At 40.0% G+C, this 14,260-nt stretch overlaps 1 protein-coding gene across 7 annotated transcripts in view; it reads right to left on the bottom strand.

The window, feature by feature from the left end:
• Positions 1-14,260, bottom strand: part of astn1 (astrotactin 1) — a 415,092-nt gene that overhangs the window by 7,764 nt on the left and 393,068 nt on the right. For all 7 annotated transcript variants that reach the window (XM_071490448.1, XM_071490449.1, XM_071490451.1 and 4 more), the window contains 2 exons: positions 11,552-11,652; positions 8,926-9,109 (listed from right to left, as the gene is read on the bottom strand). In XM_071490448.1, coding sequence (XP_071346549.1) covers positions 8,926-9,109; positions 11,552-11,652 — 285 coding nt within the window. The remainder of the gene's footprint in view (positions 1-8,925; positions 9,110-11,551; positions 11,653-14,260) is intronic.

Here is a 14,260-nt window from a genome sequence, read left to right as displayed (position 1 = left end):
GTGGAACATGGTCCAGTCTTTGATTGATTTGCAGTTTGCCCTGAATCTGTTTTTTATTTGTAACTTGTGTGTTCCAGTGTCTGTGGCAAACTAATATCCTCTTGTCAAACACCCATTCAAACGATAACCCGCAAGTCTTTTTTTGTTCCTGATTTTTGTCAATAAGCTGCAATTCTTTGGTGCTTTGAACTTCGACTGGAAACTGAGCGACGCACTGTAATAATATAGACACTGTGGCCTGTGGATTCCTCTGCACTGTTTCATCTCCCGTCTTATACCCACACTAAATCAACTGCTGCTCTGTAAATATATAGCACATCACCATATTCCCTGGTATGTGTTCATGTTATTCTTGAAATAGAATGTACTCTGTTCGCTGCAACAGGCCACAATTTCTTTTACATTGGCAAAGCACTTATGGGCAAACATATTCCTGTGTTGTTGTTGGCATTCCTCTCTAATTTGCAAACCATTTTACATATAGAGATACAAGAGAAACAGCATCCTCTTCTCTAATAAATGCTTTGCATATGTTATTGAATTATCTTTGGAATTGGGGTGTATTATGAATGCGATGTGTACATATGGATACTCAGCAGGGCAACATCCCCTTTTCCAAATGCATGTCGACAGAACCATAACAGCTTTGACAGCCTCAGTGATGTTTTCTGGAAACTGTGTAGAAAGAAATAATAATTTTAATGATGTCAGTCTTCTCGGACAGCCTGTCTGCAGACACGAAGCCTCATGTTGATACTGGTAATGTGCTGCCATACTGTCATTCATATCATTTTTCTGAAACCTCTTTATATTTTCCAATATTTTGCCACAGATTTCAGTGGTTTGAGGATATTGGGATATTTTTTGCTTTAAATAAAGAAAAAAAAAGTGGTTTGCTATGCTTTCATTCGTCAGGAAGTGGAGGAACATTTCATTGGTTCCAAATAGCAACGGTTGTCACCATAAATCCTTGTAAACGTATAGAAAACAGTCTCCAAGATACAGTGTGAGTGCTCCTTAAAGGAGACTCTCACCCCAAACTGTTGTGTGGTTTCAACTGCGCATGTACAAGCAGGCAAATAGATAAATAGATACATGAGCATAGTCACACACATGCATACATATACATAAATATATATGTATATATGTGTATATACACACACACACACACACACACACACACACACACACACACACACCGTCACACTTGAAGGCATACAGTTGCATGCAAGAGAGCAGATGGATATGCACATAAACACACAATTTTAATAGTGTCAGACCATCACATTTATTTATGACTCAGGAAAGTGACGTTCACATCCTGTGTCTCACTTGTGGTTCAGTTTAAGCAACTAAAACACTTGAGGTTAAGGTTATTGAAAGTTTGTGGTTTTGGTTAAATGTAGAAAACAATAAACAAGACCACCATCTTTCCCTTTACCTTAACCAAGTGCTTTGAGTGCAACCATAAAAATGGTGCTTTAGTTACAGTGAGCACAGATGTAAATCGACCATCGAGCACATTTGGGGATGTTATTATTATTATTCTTTTTTCTACATTAATAATGTAACAAAAAACAGAAGTTCTGGACTGACAGCCAGTCAGTTCCATATATACACAACACACACACACACACACACACACTGTTCAGCAGTGACAAATTAAAGGAAAAACCAACATAAAGTGTCTCGTGCTGCTGCTTGACACTGATTCAAGTCTCTGGTCTACTGGAGGATGAACAGCAATCTTTCAAAAGATATTCCCTTCCAATTGTGTTTTGATGATGGCGGTGATGGACAACACTGTCTAACACTGTCGGTCCATAATATCCCATAGGCGATGAGTTGGGATGAGATCTGTTACAACTCAGCACATGGACCATCTGTCGGCAGCAGTTTGCCAGGAAAAGACAGCCAAGAAGAGCACGAGGCAGTAAACATGGACGTAAACAGCACAGGCTCCACATTCCCTAAAAGAACCGACCGTACACCGAGATGCGCTTTAATTAACTGATGATATATTCACTTTTTAAATCCATCCATCACCAGAGCTCAGTTGATCTCATCCCTTGTTTGTATTTTGTGTTTTGACGCTGATCTCTCCTCCAGTGTGATGTAAGGTATCTTGACTTTTCTAACTTGTTAAGTTATTTGATATAAGCTTTCATCCATCCCTCCACCAAGTTTAGTACAAATTGGTTCAGTACTTTTTGGGTAATACTGCAAAAAAAAAAAAAAAAAAAAAAAAAAATGGACACGGGTGAAAACATAACCTCCTTGGTGCAGGTTATAATAATAATAAAAATAAAAATTGCAGCAGTGGGTGGCTGCAGTCACAGATAAAGACTGTATATCCCTACAAAATGTTAAATATCAGTAAGATTTATAAGGTGTAAACAGGCAAAGTCAAACTAACTGAGTCTTTTAACTGATCTAAATGTGGAAACTGGAGCAGATCATCAGAATTTCATATAACTTGACTTGTGTCTTGCTTGATCTGAGCGATGATTTGACTTGATTTGCACCACAGAAAGCTGGGATTTGTTTGACATTTGACTAACTCCCACCTCTGGTGTTTGTATTATATGTATGGAGACATCTATAGTTGAATTATAGATAACACTGAATACATCTCTCCATGGAATTATGGAGTTAATTGAAATCATTGCTGTTGATAATTAGCAGTAATTAAATGTGCCCAATCCAGTATGTCACCTGAAGAGCAGTTACAGGTGAGGATGCAGTGATTAATGTGACAGCTCGTATCTCATTATGTTGCTTTCTCCTCTCTTTTCCTCTATTCACGTGTTTTTAAGAGCCAAGAGTAAATTATGCCACAGACGTAAATGTACGTCTATTTTTAATCTGCACATTTCCAATAATACTGTAATTGTCCATTTTTAGACTTCGTTCTCTATCCTATTTCTAGCTCAGCTCTGCAATGAAAATATTTGTCTGGAAAAATCCTTTTTAATTTGACGGTGCACGGTCAAAGCAGCACTGTGTCTTACTGAGGGCAGATGAGGAGCTTTTAATTGTTAAGTAATCTCATAACTATGAATGATGGTATTGATAATGGGACATTTTTCCAGGAAATTTATGTCAGTAAGTATGTAATACCATTCAATATCACAGAAAGCAGTAAATCAGGACTGGACGAGCAGCTGAAAGGCACGTCTATTTTAACTGTGTGTATTTTTGTCCTTCTCCCGACTATAAAAAGTCAGAGAGCAAAGTAAACAGTCTGCTGTGATTATGACTATGATTTCCTGAGAGAAATTCCAACCATAACAGTACTTATTATCGCAAGCTCTCCTCTGATTAGAGAGACTGTCATGTAAAAACAAAAAGAAAATTGGAAAAAAATCAAATATTTTTTCAGTTCATCAAAGGGCACACAGTCCAACCAAGGACATGCTCAGGACTGCGATAGCCAGGACCGAGATTTTCTTTCAGCCCAGCCAATACATCTAGCATTTCTAAGTCAACAGCCAAGCGGCGTGCCTTAAATGATGGGTACTCCCATGGCGATGACAAGGTCTGGCCCTCGGGAGAAGAAGTGTCAAGCCTTGGAGAGACGGCCGTTCAGTGAGTTTATGGTTTGAGTTAAAACATCACGCGATGCTGCATGAAAAAAGGCAACAAAAATGTCCTCCGGTGGGTGCCAACTGGTCTCGTCAGTGTGATTCGATATGTTTCTAAAAGCAGCAGATCTGAATATCTGCTGCCACGACAGAGATAAAGCCACATTTCTTCATTCGTTTCCAGATATTGCTTACTTGGCCGGTGTGAGTTTACATTGAGTCCGAGCCTGTGCAGAGTTCTTGTTATCTGTATTTTGACTAGCTAATGAAAATGTAGTTTATTTAGTCCTCATTGTTTGTGGCAGAAGAAAATGGGGAATTCTCTTTATAACAAGTTCAGCTGAACTGGAAAGAAACTGTGTGTGTGTGTGTGTGTGTGTGTGTGTGTGTGTGTGTGTGTGTGTGTGTGTGTGTGTGTGTGTTTGTGGTCTGTAAATGTACAGTATGTGGTTTGTGTGTGTGTGTGTGTGTGTTTGTGGTCTGTAAATGTACAGTATGTGGTTTGTGTGTGTGTGTGTGTGTGTGTGTATCTGTTGTTTATTGTTACCACAGATCTGTGTTGTTGGGTGGGAGAGGTACAGTATATTCCCTATGAGGCGGCCAACAAAATGGTGATTTAAGAAGAAACCAAGAATAAAATGGAGTTAAAGATATGCTGTTACAAAGAACAAGGGCTGTACAGTGTTGGGGAAGATTTTGCCGTTGTGGATGTTATTTAAGCGCTATTAAAGCACACAACTTTTTAAAGGTCTCATATTGTATAAAGTGAGATTACCATGTCTTTTTTCATTCTAAAGGTCTAGGTTCTATTTTCATACTGTGACAGTATCAATGTGCTCAGTCCAAATACACACAGCCTGTATTCAGAAACTTAGTCTTAAAACGAGCCGTCAGGACTTCTGTAACTTTGTGATGTCACAACAAAGCAGTCAGTTCTCTCAGCCATTTCCCAAGTCCTGCCCACCTGGATGCACCAACATTGCAGGATTTGGTTTCTCTGAGTGTTTACCTGAAATCTGCTATATATTTTTTTGACCTCTTCAGAAAACAATCAGCCAATCAGAAGAGAGGCTCACAGCCTTCCGTCAAAGCAACCTCATACATTTTAGGATATAAACTACAGTTCAGAGTTTTTCATTGCTGCAGCTTCAATCACATTTTAATAGGTGATGAAATTTGGTATGAGTTAGAAATGACTCATTCTAACCCTCAGTGGAAACACATCATAGACAAGCATTTCTGACTACAATTAATAATTCTGCACAACATTTTAGAGCCACTATCTGATGACCCATTTTAGGTTTTCTGATTACTTGACTCTGCACAAAGGATTTATTGGCTTCTTTTGTCAGAACTGATCAGAGTAGATTAGCCAAAACTACCAAGAAAACCAATGACCTGTTGTCGTAGCTGTCCAGTGACACAACAAGCCAAATTCGGTAATGAATAGATTTAGAGTTACGGAGAACAAAATCCCAAATGGTCGACAAGAACTGCAGAAAGTTCATAGAAGATAGATTACTCCTATTTTTTCTTCTCACAAGTAAGGTTTTAGTGAACCTTTTGTGACAGAGCATATGGGTAAACTGGTTTATATTAAATGTGAATGAGCACAACTAGGATCTGATAATAGGCCAAAATGTAAAATATGTTGCCATAGCTACACTAGCGTACCTTTCTGATGCAAAGATATAACCTGGCATTCACGAAGTAATACAGACAGAGTAGAGAAGATGTGCAGTGGGGAAGGATTCAGATCTACAGTATCTGGATTGTTTGGTTGCTGTGGGTTTTATGGTTTGTGAGACTGCAATACATTTAGGGAAGAAGAAGAAGAGGAAATACAGAAACAACAACAAGCACAAGGAGACAGTGACTAATAAAAGCAAAGACATCAAGGCATCCACAGTAAACTGTTGAGCCCCCAGGGATTTCCTAGGTCAAACAAATAGTAGCATCTCTGCACATGCCTGTTGTTTATCCGACTGACTATGCTGTGATACTTTATACCAACAAACAGATGGCTGATGTGGCTTCACAAAACCAGGCCAACATCAATACTGGGCACTTGAAAAGTCAGAAACATTGCATTACTATTCATTTGCTAAAACTGATATCAGTAGTACTTTGTCTTGGCGTCAGTGCAGCCATTTATCTACTGCATTTGTTTTTCCCAACGGTCAAATAACATCAGAGAAACAAACAGTTTGACGCTGCGGGAAAAGTTGTCAGCGCACACTGACTCACTGCCGTGGAGCTGTGAGGCCAACCCCTCTGCCTGCCTGCTCGCCTGGTAACAATAGATAGCATACAGCTCGGGTTCAGTACAGAGGCTCTTTCCTCACACCAAACCAGATACACAGGAAAGTCTAATGTTCATTTGATGACTTGGCTAAACAAAACATGTTTATACTTCCTTCCCCTGTTGCTAGGCCTCACCTTGAATGCACTTCTCCACTGCTTTTCCAGCTCTGAGGTGCCTTTATTAACATTAATCACCCCTCCCTTTAACTAAATTGGGGGGCTGTTAATCTAAGTGTATTTTAATGGAACACTTCAGAAGCAACTCCCTCAATTACATCAACTCTTTCCAGTATGGTCCCTATTAAAAACAACCTTTCATTTAGGGCAGGGGAACCCACAGACAGAGTGAGAAACAGAGAGAATTAAGGGAGCCTTGGCTAATCAGTTTCACCTGCCAAAGTGAAAGCATGCACCACAGACTGCCGTTTATAAGTATATTTTATATCAGACACATGGCTCTGTTTATAAAACATTAAGCAACAATTTTACATTATGGGTACTTATCCTGGGTTTGGGGGAAATATGGGGCCCTCCCTGGTTGTGTGCTGCTAAATGGTCCCGTTGATGTCATGGAGGTTAAGCTCACTCAGCTTCTCAGTCCGTTTGAATGAATTTCCTCCGTAACTCTAATTCACACAAACAACCGCCTACAATCAAAGACAGCACTTAAGAGGCTGGGAGCAGAACATCTGCCAACCTTTGAGAATCTAAACAAGAGTTGGACACCAGCGGGCTTTGAATGGGCCAATAGAGATTTGGCTGCATGAGCCGTTGTAGGATGTGTTTGTAATTGTGCTGGGAATTTTTTTTTTTTTTTTAACAAATCACAGTTTGCTTTGAAAAATCTGTGAAGGAAATGCTTTGGCGAGATAGGATTAGCTTTGTCTTGGTTTGTTTAGCATGTTTCGGTTTGAAGAGGAATTTAGAGATGAGCTGGTGAACACAGGGGAGAAATTAGCAGCTAAAAACCCAGATATTCCTCTCAGAGGTTGGTTGAGACCAACAACAGAGCTAAAAGGAAAGTGAACATTACATTCATCAGATGGTCACAACACGACCTCAAGCGAAGAGTAATGTTGCTCTATAACTGCTGGATGTGTAAATAAGAAAGTGTTTGCAGACAAGTTTGCATCTTAAAAGGTGGTGATGTGTCAGTGTTGTGTTCACAACTTGTCTCTGCTGCCCTCAGTGGCCAAAAAAAAAAAAAAAGTTATCGCAAGTTTAAGTGCAGCAGTGCTTAAGAAGACAGTTTCAAAACTCTCAACCATTGCTGTATGTCTTTCTCACCACTTTTTCTTACTGTACCGCTTCTCTTGTTCGCTCAGCTCCACGTGAGAAAGGCTGACAGCACTGTGTAGTGTCACATTATCTAACAACACCTGTGGAACACATTAGATGTAATGCAGGGTCAGGGCACAGGAGCTGAGATTTGTCGATCTGGGAAGTGAAAATAATAAAATCGGAATATCGAAAATATTGGGTGCAAGTTTTTTGTCACACATCTTACGCTGCTGGCTACAATGTGTTGAGAAGCAAGTTACTTTCACTTCACATAAAATGAACAGCTCAGAGCTTTCATTTTCAAAAAAGGCCTCATAATTTCCTTTGGACACACAGATACTGTTCTTTTCATGGGATTTGTTGACAATGAGAAGAACAGAAAATGAGAAGCCATATCCTTCAAACCCAGCGGGCAGTTTTAGTGATTTAGTTATGAATTGATCTGCACAGTTGGTGGTATGTAGCAAATCCTCTACGAGCAGTTGGACTCTGAGTGAGGTCTATAAATCATTGTTAGGATGGGAAGAGTTTCACACAGATAGTAGGGGGTAAACTAATCACTAATGGAGCGTATCTGTAACTTTAGTCCAGTCGAAATCTGCCATGTGTTTAATTTTTATGAACTGCAAACAGCTAAATCAGCGTCTGGGTTTTCTTCGATATTTGAAATTGCTGGTGACTATTTCTTGTTTGAATGGACCGTCTGCTGAAATTGCACTTGAATGTGGTGTTCACACTACCAAAGTGTGATCCAACCCAGACTCTTGTCTAGTTGCCACTTTTTCTTCAATCTTGCAGCCAGGCTGTGCTGTTATTGTTCAAAGACGTCAATGTCAATTGCACAAGTTCTGTACGACAGATTGCACTTTGTTGGTGGGAGGGCAACTCACAAAGGGCGCACACGTCTCTGCAATTTCAGAGACTGATTACAGTGAACACAGTCTACACATTATTAAAAAGGGCTCAGTCTTTTGGTATTATGAACAAGTCTGAGTCAGGGCAGACCTACAAGGCTTTGTATAATGTTAGATCCTTCTGATAAATTGGCCATCAAGCTAAAGTTGATGAGCAATTTCCTTGAAGGAATGCATATTTCTGACGTCAGCCTCCATATCAGAATTGTAAGCATTTCTGAAGTGCAAACTGGACTCCAATTGGTTTACTGTCTCACTGTTTCTGTCATTTTCCTTCTATTCTACAGCAGTACCAAACAAAGAGGTGGCAATAAGGTATAAATTCAATGTCAATTTACTGAAAATGAGATGTGTTTTGTTGTTTGCTTTGTTTTAAAGGGGCTATTTGTACGTTTTCCCTGCAGATTAATCTGTTTTTTTGTGGGTGGTGGTGATTGTCACATGACAAGAGCTTTGGCCATTGTTGCATTTACAAGTGGTTATAATATGCCCTCTGAGCAGCACTATGTCTTCCGACAGACTGGAGGCTACAGTGAGATGCTATATAAACAGATGAGCCAGGGCTAGCTGGTTAGCATGCTAGCTTCAGTAGAAGACGTGATAAAAACAAGAGTGAACACTGGCGTTGTTTTCCACCACTGGAGACAGCTCTTGGCGAGTAAAGGAACAAAGTTGATTCTGAACTTGCAAAGTTTCTTCTCGACTGTTATGCTAACTTTGGATATTAAGCAACAGCAAAACTTACAACTAGAGCCTTTAAAAACTGAGAGACTAGCATAAAGGATAGACAGAAAAAACTATAAATATCTGACCAGAAAAAAGGAGTTAAATGATAACAGTACCTCGGTCCTAGCTCATCCTCACACCTCCAGGTGAATTCTCCGAAGCTCTCGTAACGCTGGTTGTAGTGGTAGAGCACACGGTGCAGTGTGGGGGCACCCAGGTCCATCAGAGTGTTGTAGGCCGTCTGTTGCTCCTTCCCACTGGTGTAGCCATTGAACAGGTTATAGATCTTATCAGCTATTTCTGGAAGGATAAAAATAATCAGGTCAACACTAACGTCATGCAGCATCATGGTAGCTGCAAATGTCAGAGTGTATGAAGTAATGAGGGATGTCAGTAATCAGCACACAGCTTACTGATGTTCAGCAAACTGATCTGTTAGTGCTACTTGATACCAAACAATTCTCCAGGGGAGAGGAATCTAATGTTGGTGACTCATCTTTCGCTACTTGTTTTGGAGACACAGTTAAGGTTTGATGTGTTTCTTCCCTTGGGTGGAAAACATTTCCCTCCAGTATTTACTCTACATCAGAATTTCTGTGGCCAATTACAGCAAATCAGTCCTGTAGCCAGAGGGAACTTCAATGATGGGCATCTGCTTTTTCACAGGCCCCCTTTTTTGTGTTGAACGATAATGAGAGATAATGGAAAGTAAGGACAGGGGCGGGGGCGGGGTGGGGGGTGGTGGCGGTGGGGGTTACGCTCTTTCTTTCTTCGAAGGCAGCCCCATTTTGCATTTTAGATTAATACAACAGATGTCATTTTACATGCATATCTTGCTATAAATACCATTTTCAAAATGAATAAATCATTAATATATCCCTCTAAAACACAAACTGGATGGATATCTCCTTCAAATGGGAAATGTTTTTTCTCAGGTCGTCAGGTTATCCACCTGTCATCATCTGGTCTGGTTAACGATGTAAAATCTGTTCAAAACAGAGCTACAGAGTGGAAGTATTGCATTTCACATCATTTCCATTTCCAGGCATTACAATTAACAGCAGAAGCCCAGTAGTGTCATACTTCACTGGCTGGTGCATTTTGTAGGAGTTGATTCAAATCAGCAGCAGGATCCACAATAATGTCTTCGCTATGAACCTGTCATTGGTGCATATGGAATAACACATTTTTACTGTCAGTCCCCTTATGAATTGTAGTGTCCTGAACAGTCTCATGGGATCAGTGCCCCATAAAATGAGTTATTGTGGCCTCAACGCCACACACGTGTAGGTCAAGCCTTTGGTGCCAAACTTTGAGTTTTATGATTTAATTTATATATATTTCATTAAAAGTGACAAAGTTTTTCGCTGAAAAAAACTGAACTCAAAACAAAAATAGGAAAATAAAAATATGCACTGTTGTTGGTCATATTTGCATATGGTCATATTTGGGGAAGTAGTATGCTCATTGGTCTGGTGCTTCTTCTATGACTTACTGGTTGGTTTTGTTGCCATTACATCCAGATAAGCAAGAAATGCACAGTGAGCAAGTCAGACGGCTCTTGGCACTACTGTGTTTAAATGACAGCAAGCAATAATCAGACTGCAAATTGAACAGAAATGGATGCTTCTTCAAGGACTCTTCCAACACTAAGTCGGAGGAGAGACTAAGTTTGCCCCACACGGCCAATTCTGAAGAGCAGATGCGCAGAGCTGCACAAAAAAGGTTTAGTTGGTTCAGCTAAGTTTTGAGAGTGATTCAAATGCACAACTGAGTGGAAGGACATAATTGGTAGGAGGCTCAGCCCCAACACTCTCTGCTTTCAACTCTTCTAAGGATAAGCAATGAGTATAATTCACTGTAAGATGCCAGCCGCAGCATTAATGATTGTTACGCAAAATGTTGAATGATTTGTGGGTCTGCTAGAGTGTTATTTGGTGAGAGTCGCGCATGCGGTCTATGATGTTCTAGTGACACGCACAGTGTCATTGCATTGTCAGGCATTGCTGTCATAGACTGGGTTGCCACCTAGCTCTGAGTCTCTCTTCTGATTGGCTGACTGTTTTCTGAGTGATCAAATAAAAATATAGCAGACTTCAGGTAAACACTCAGAGAAACCAAGCCCTGCAAGGTTGGATGGTGGGTACAGGTGGGCGGGGCTTGGGGCACGGCTGACAATGTGACTGCTTTTCTGTGACATCACAAAGTTACAGAAGTCCTGACGGCTTGTTTTAAGGCTCAGTTTCTGAATACAGGCTGTATGCATTTCTCTGTGCACTGAGCACTTTGATACTTCCACAGTATTAATATAGAACCTAGACTTGCTTTATAATAAAAAAAGACATTGAAATCTCACTTTATACAATATGGGACCTTTCATGTCTGTTTTCTGAGGTCTTGAAACGTAACTGCAGCAGAAAGAGCAAACGTTTGTCCTGTAAATTAACTATAGCCATATTAGATTTGGTTATTACAACATAAAGAGAATTCACCTGACCAATGTCATTAACATTTTACATGTACTCATCTGGCAGATGCTTTTATTGAAAGTGACTTACAAGTGAGGGACATCACAACTGGTTAAAAATATATCTGTTCCACAAAGCATGTACATAACTGTGGCACAATGTCAGTGGTTTCCTTTTTTCACTGTGACCTCAAAATGAATCTCTGTGAGCCACCTGCGATCAGGGCTGAAAGATGATTCACCTCTCTGACTTTAGTCTGCGTCTCTCTCCTCACCTTGTGCTTTGACGTCATCCACAGTTGGACATGGAGTCTTGATGGTGACCTCACTTGGACTGGAACGGCGCCCTGTGTTGTCTACTGCCCATAGCCGGAACCTGCATGCATCAACACACACACACACACACACACACACATGCACACACACACACACACACACACACACACACACACACAGGTTGTAGTAAATAAACTCTGTTGCCGATTGTGACTGATAAACTGCTTTTCAGACAAAATGAATCTGCTGAACCAACATAATATCAGCAGCAGCAGCAAACATCTGGCAGCAGCTGCTGTTCCCGCTGCTGTTAAATCAATTAAAAGACTCAGTGGAGATGAGAGCCTGCATTATCAATACAGAGCTTTCACTGGTTCCAGACTGACAATAAGCACATCTCTTCAAAGCTGATCAGCTATCATTTCACTGAATGGATATCTCCACCTAGTGGCCAAAATGCAACTTGCATCCACCTGCAGCATCAAAGAATGAGGCAGGTGGTCAAACGGTAGCAGAGGGTAGAGAACAGAAGAGAAGAAAAAAACATTTGTTTGCATTTTATCATCAGCCTGGAGATATTTAGACTTTTATTCAAATTGCAGTTACAGATAAAAGATGAGTGAACCACAGATATGCATATTTCAGTGAAAACAGCAACAGACTTTAAACATTTAAACCATTCCAACATATCTCCAAAGACTGGACTTTTGATTCAGTTGAAGAGTATGTTTTCTATGTTGTGCCAGCATGTGCAAAACTCCCCCCACACAATATATTTTCCCCTTACAAAGCGCCAATCTCAGGCTCTGTCTATATGTTGGGTGTGCAGTGCCCTGAGGGGAGAGTGGAGGCCTCGGCTCAGAGAGATGAATGAGCTGCCAGACAGGATAGAGAGAGCAGAAGCCCAACTGATGCCAGGATTAAAAGGGCATGTGTAGCAGCTCACTCAGCCCACATATATCAAAACTGTTTGAAGAGGTTCTGTCAGTGGGCTTCTTGCCCTTTTTCTATTTGCTTTTGTTTTGCTCATACTCTCTCATACCCTCTGTACCTCGCTCTTGATCTTTTTTTTCTCGCTCTTCCCTCCTTTTCTTTCTTTTTCTACCAAAAACTTTGCCTGTGCTTCGTTAGCTCTCTTTTCTCTACCACTTTGAATTTGTTTCACGCCACCTTACTCATTCCTGGCCAGCTGTTTGTGAGATAAGTGTCAGCATGTGTATGACAGCATCTGAGTATCCGGTGTGAGTATATGTGTGTGTGAACATCCTGAGCACTGAATCACTGAATGTTAAACTTCTTTCCTCTGCAGGTGTACACATACACAGAGAGAATACAGATGTATTTGAATGTAACATGGAATGAAAGCCAGTTTTTAATTGTCTCATGTTTTTAATATCTTGGGAAAAAAAAACAAAATACCCAGAAAAGTAGCTATTATATATCATGATTCAAAGTATGCACTTTTAATTTCTGCACTAGCCCAAGGCTTTAAACTTAGCTGTGACACTTTGCTCTGAAAAAACTCAGAATCCTCTTTGTCAATAAACGCGACACACAACAACACAGTCCAGTATGTGAGAACATAACATAAATCCAATCTTCACTTAAGTACTATAAATACATGGGAAAACATTATGTGGTCATGGACTTTTCAGCCGATATTTGACCTGCTGACCTTGTTTTGCTTAAGGGGGGCACAAACTTCATAATCACTCAAGAAGAATATTTAAATACTTAGAATAACTAAAGTCCCCTAGACTCAGGATAACTCAACCTCAAGTGTTTTGGTTGACAAATATGCTACAAATGGTATGATAAGGTACGTCAGTTTACTGTGCAGAATCACATAAACTTAATACATACAATAGAAGCTTAAAGCTGGGTTACAAAAGAAAATCAAAATTAAATTCAGAGATAGTTCATGTGTGAAGCACAGTGTGTTGGTTTTTATAGTAGCTAGCTTCTATTAACAGCAAGAGAAAGAAACAAAGAAAGAAAAAAAGAAAGAAAGGAAGAAAGAGTTGTCAAATATTCACAAACACAAAGCCAGTGTTGCCTGTGAAAAGTAGCTAAAGCCGCTAAAGCTGTTGATCAATGACATCCTTCTCTAATTTGCATATTTGTGATGTCATAGCATCATATTGTCATTCTGCCCAGTGTCAGCTGGTTTCAGTCCCCAACGACAAAGTAACTAAGGTTTGTCAAAGAAGCCACAAGCTTTGTCATTAGGTGCTTTAAAAAAAAAAGAAAAAAAGAAGTTGCTTAAGCGGTCTGGAAAGTCACTACACCTAACAAGAAAGTCTCTAAGTTGGCAATACTGCTTAAAGCTACAAAGCGCTTCAATTGAAAGTGGTTTGTTTTGGTCAGAAATTAGCTCTAAATATGTGAGATAACTACTTGTCAAACCACAAAGCATTTGTTTCTATTTCTACAAGGGTTAAAAACAAAAATCTGACACTATGGAGATGTCAGAAGTCACCCTTGTGGAGCAAGGCTAGCTACAGTACAGTAGCCTACTTAGTGCTAACTAGCTAAACTAAACAAACTGCGAATTCACAGAAATCATCAGTTTGTATGTTTTGTCACTTTTCCAGACATACTACATTACTATGTAGTGTGAAATTGTAACACAACGTCTGACTGCAACAAACAGTCTAGTGGTCAAATTTCTGTGAATAAAACAAGGCACAGTTTAAACACACAATTTA

Source organism: Trachinotus anak, unplaced genomic scaffold (genome assembly GCF_046630095.1).
Source record: "Trachinotus anak isolate AG129_WGS33_773 ecotype Australia unplaced genomic scaffold, CSIRO_AGI_Tana_v1 ptg000012l, whole genome shotgun sequence".
Lineage (NCBI taxonomy): Eukaryota > Metazoa > Chordata > Actinopteri > Carangiformes > Carangidae > Trachinotus > Trachinotus anak.
This window is presented reverse-complemented; position numbering and strand designations above follow the sequence as displayed.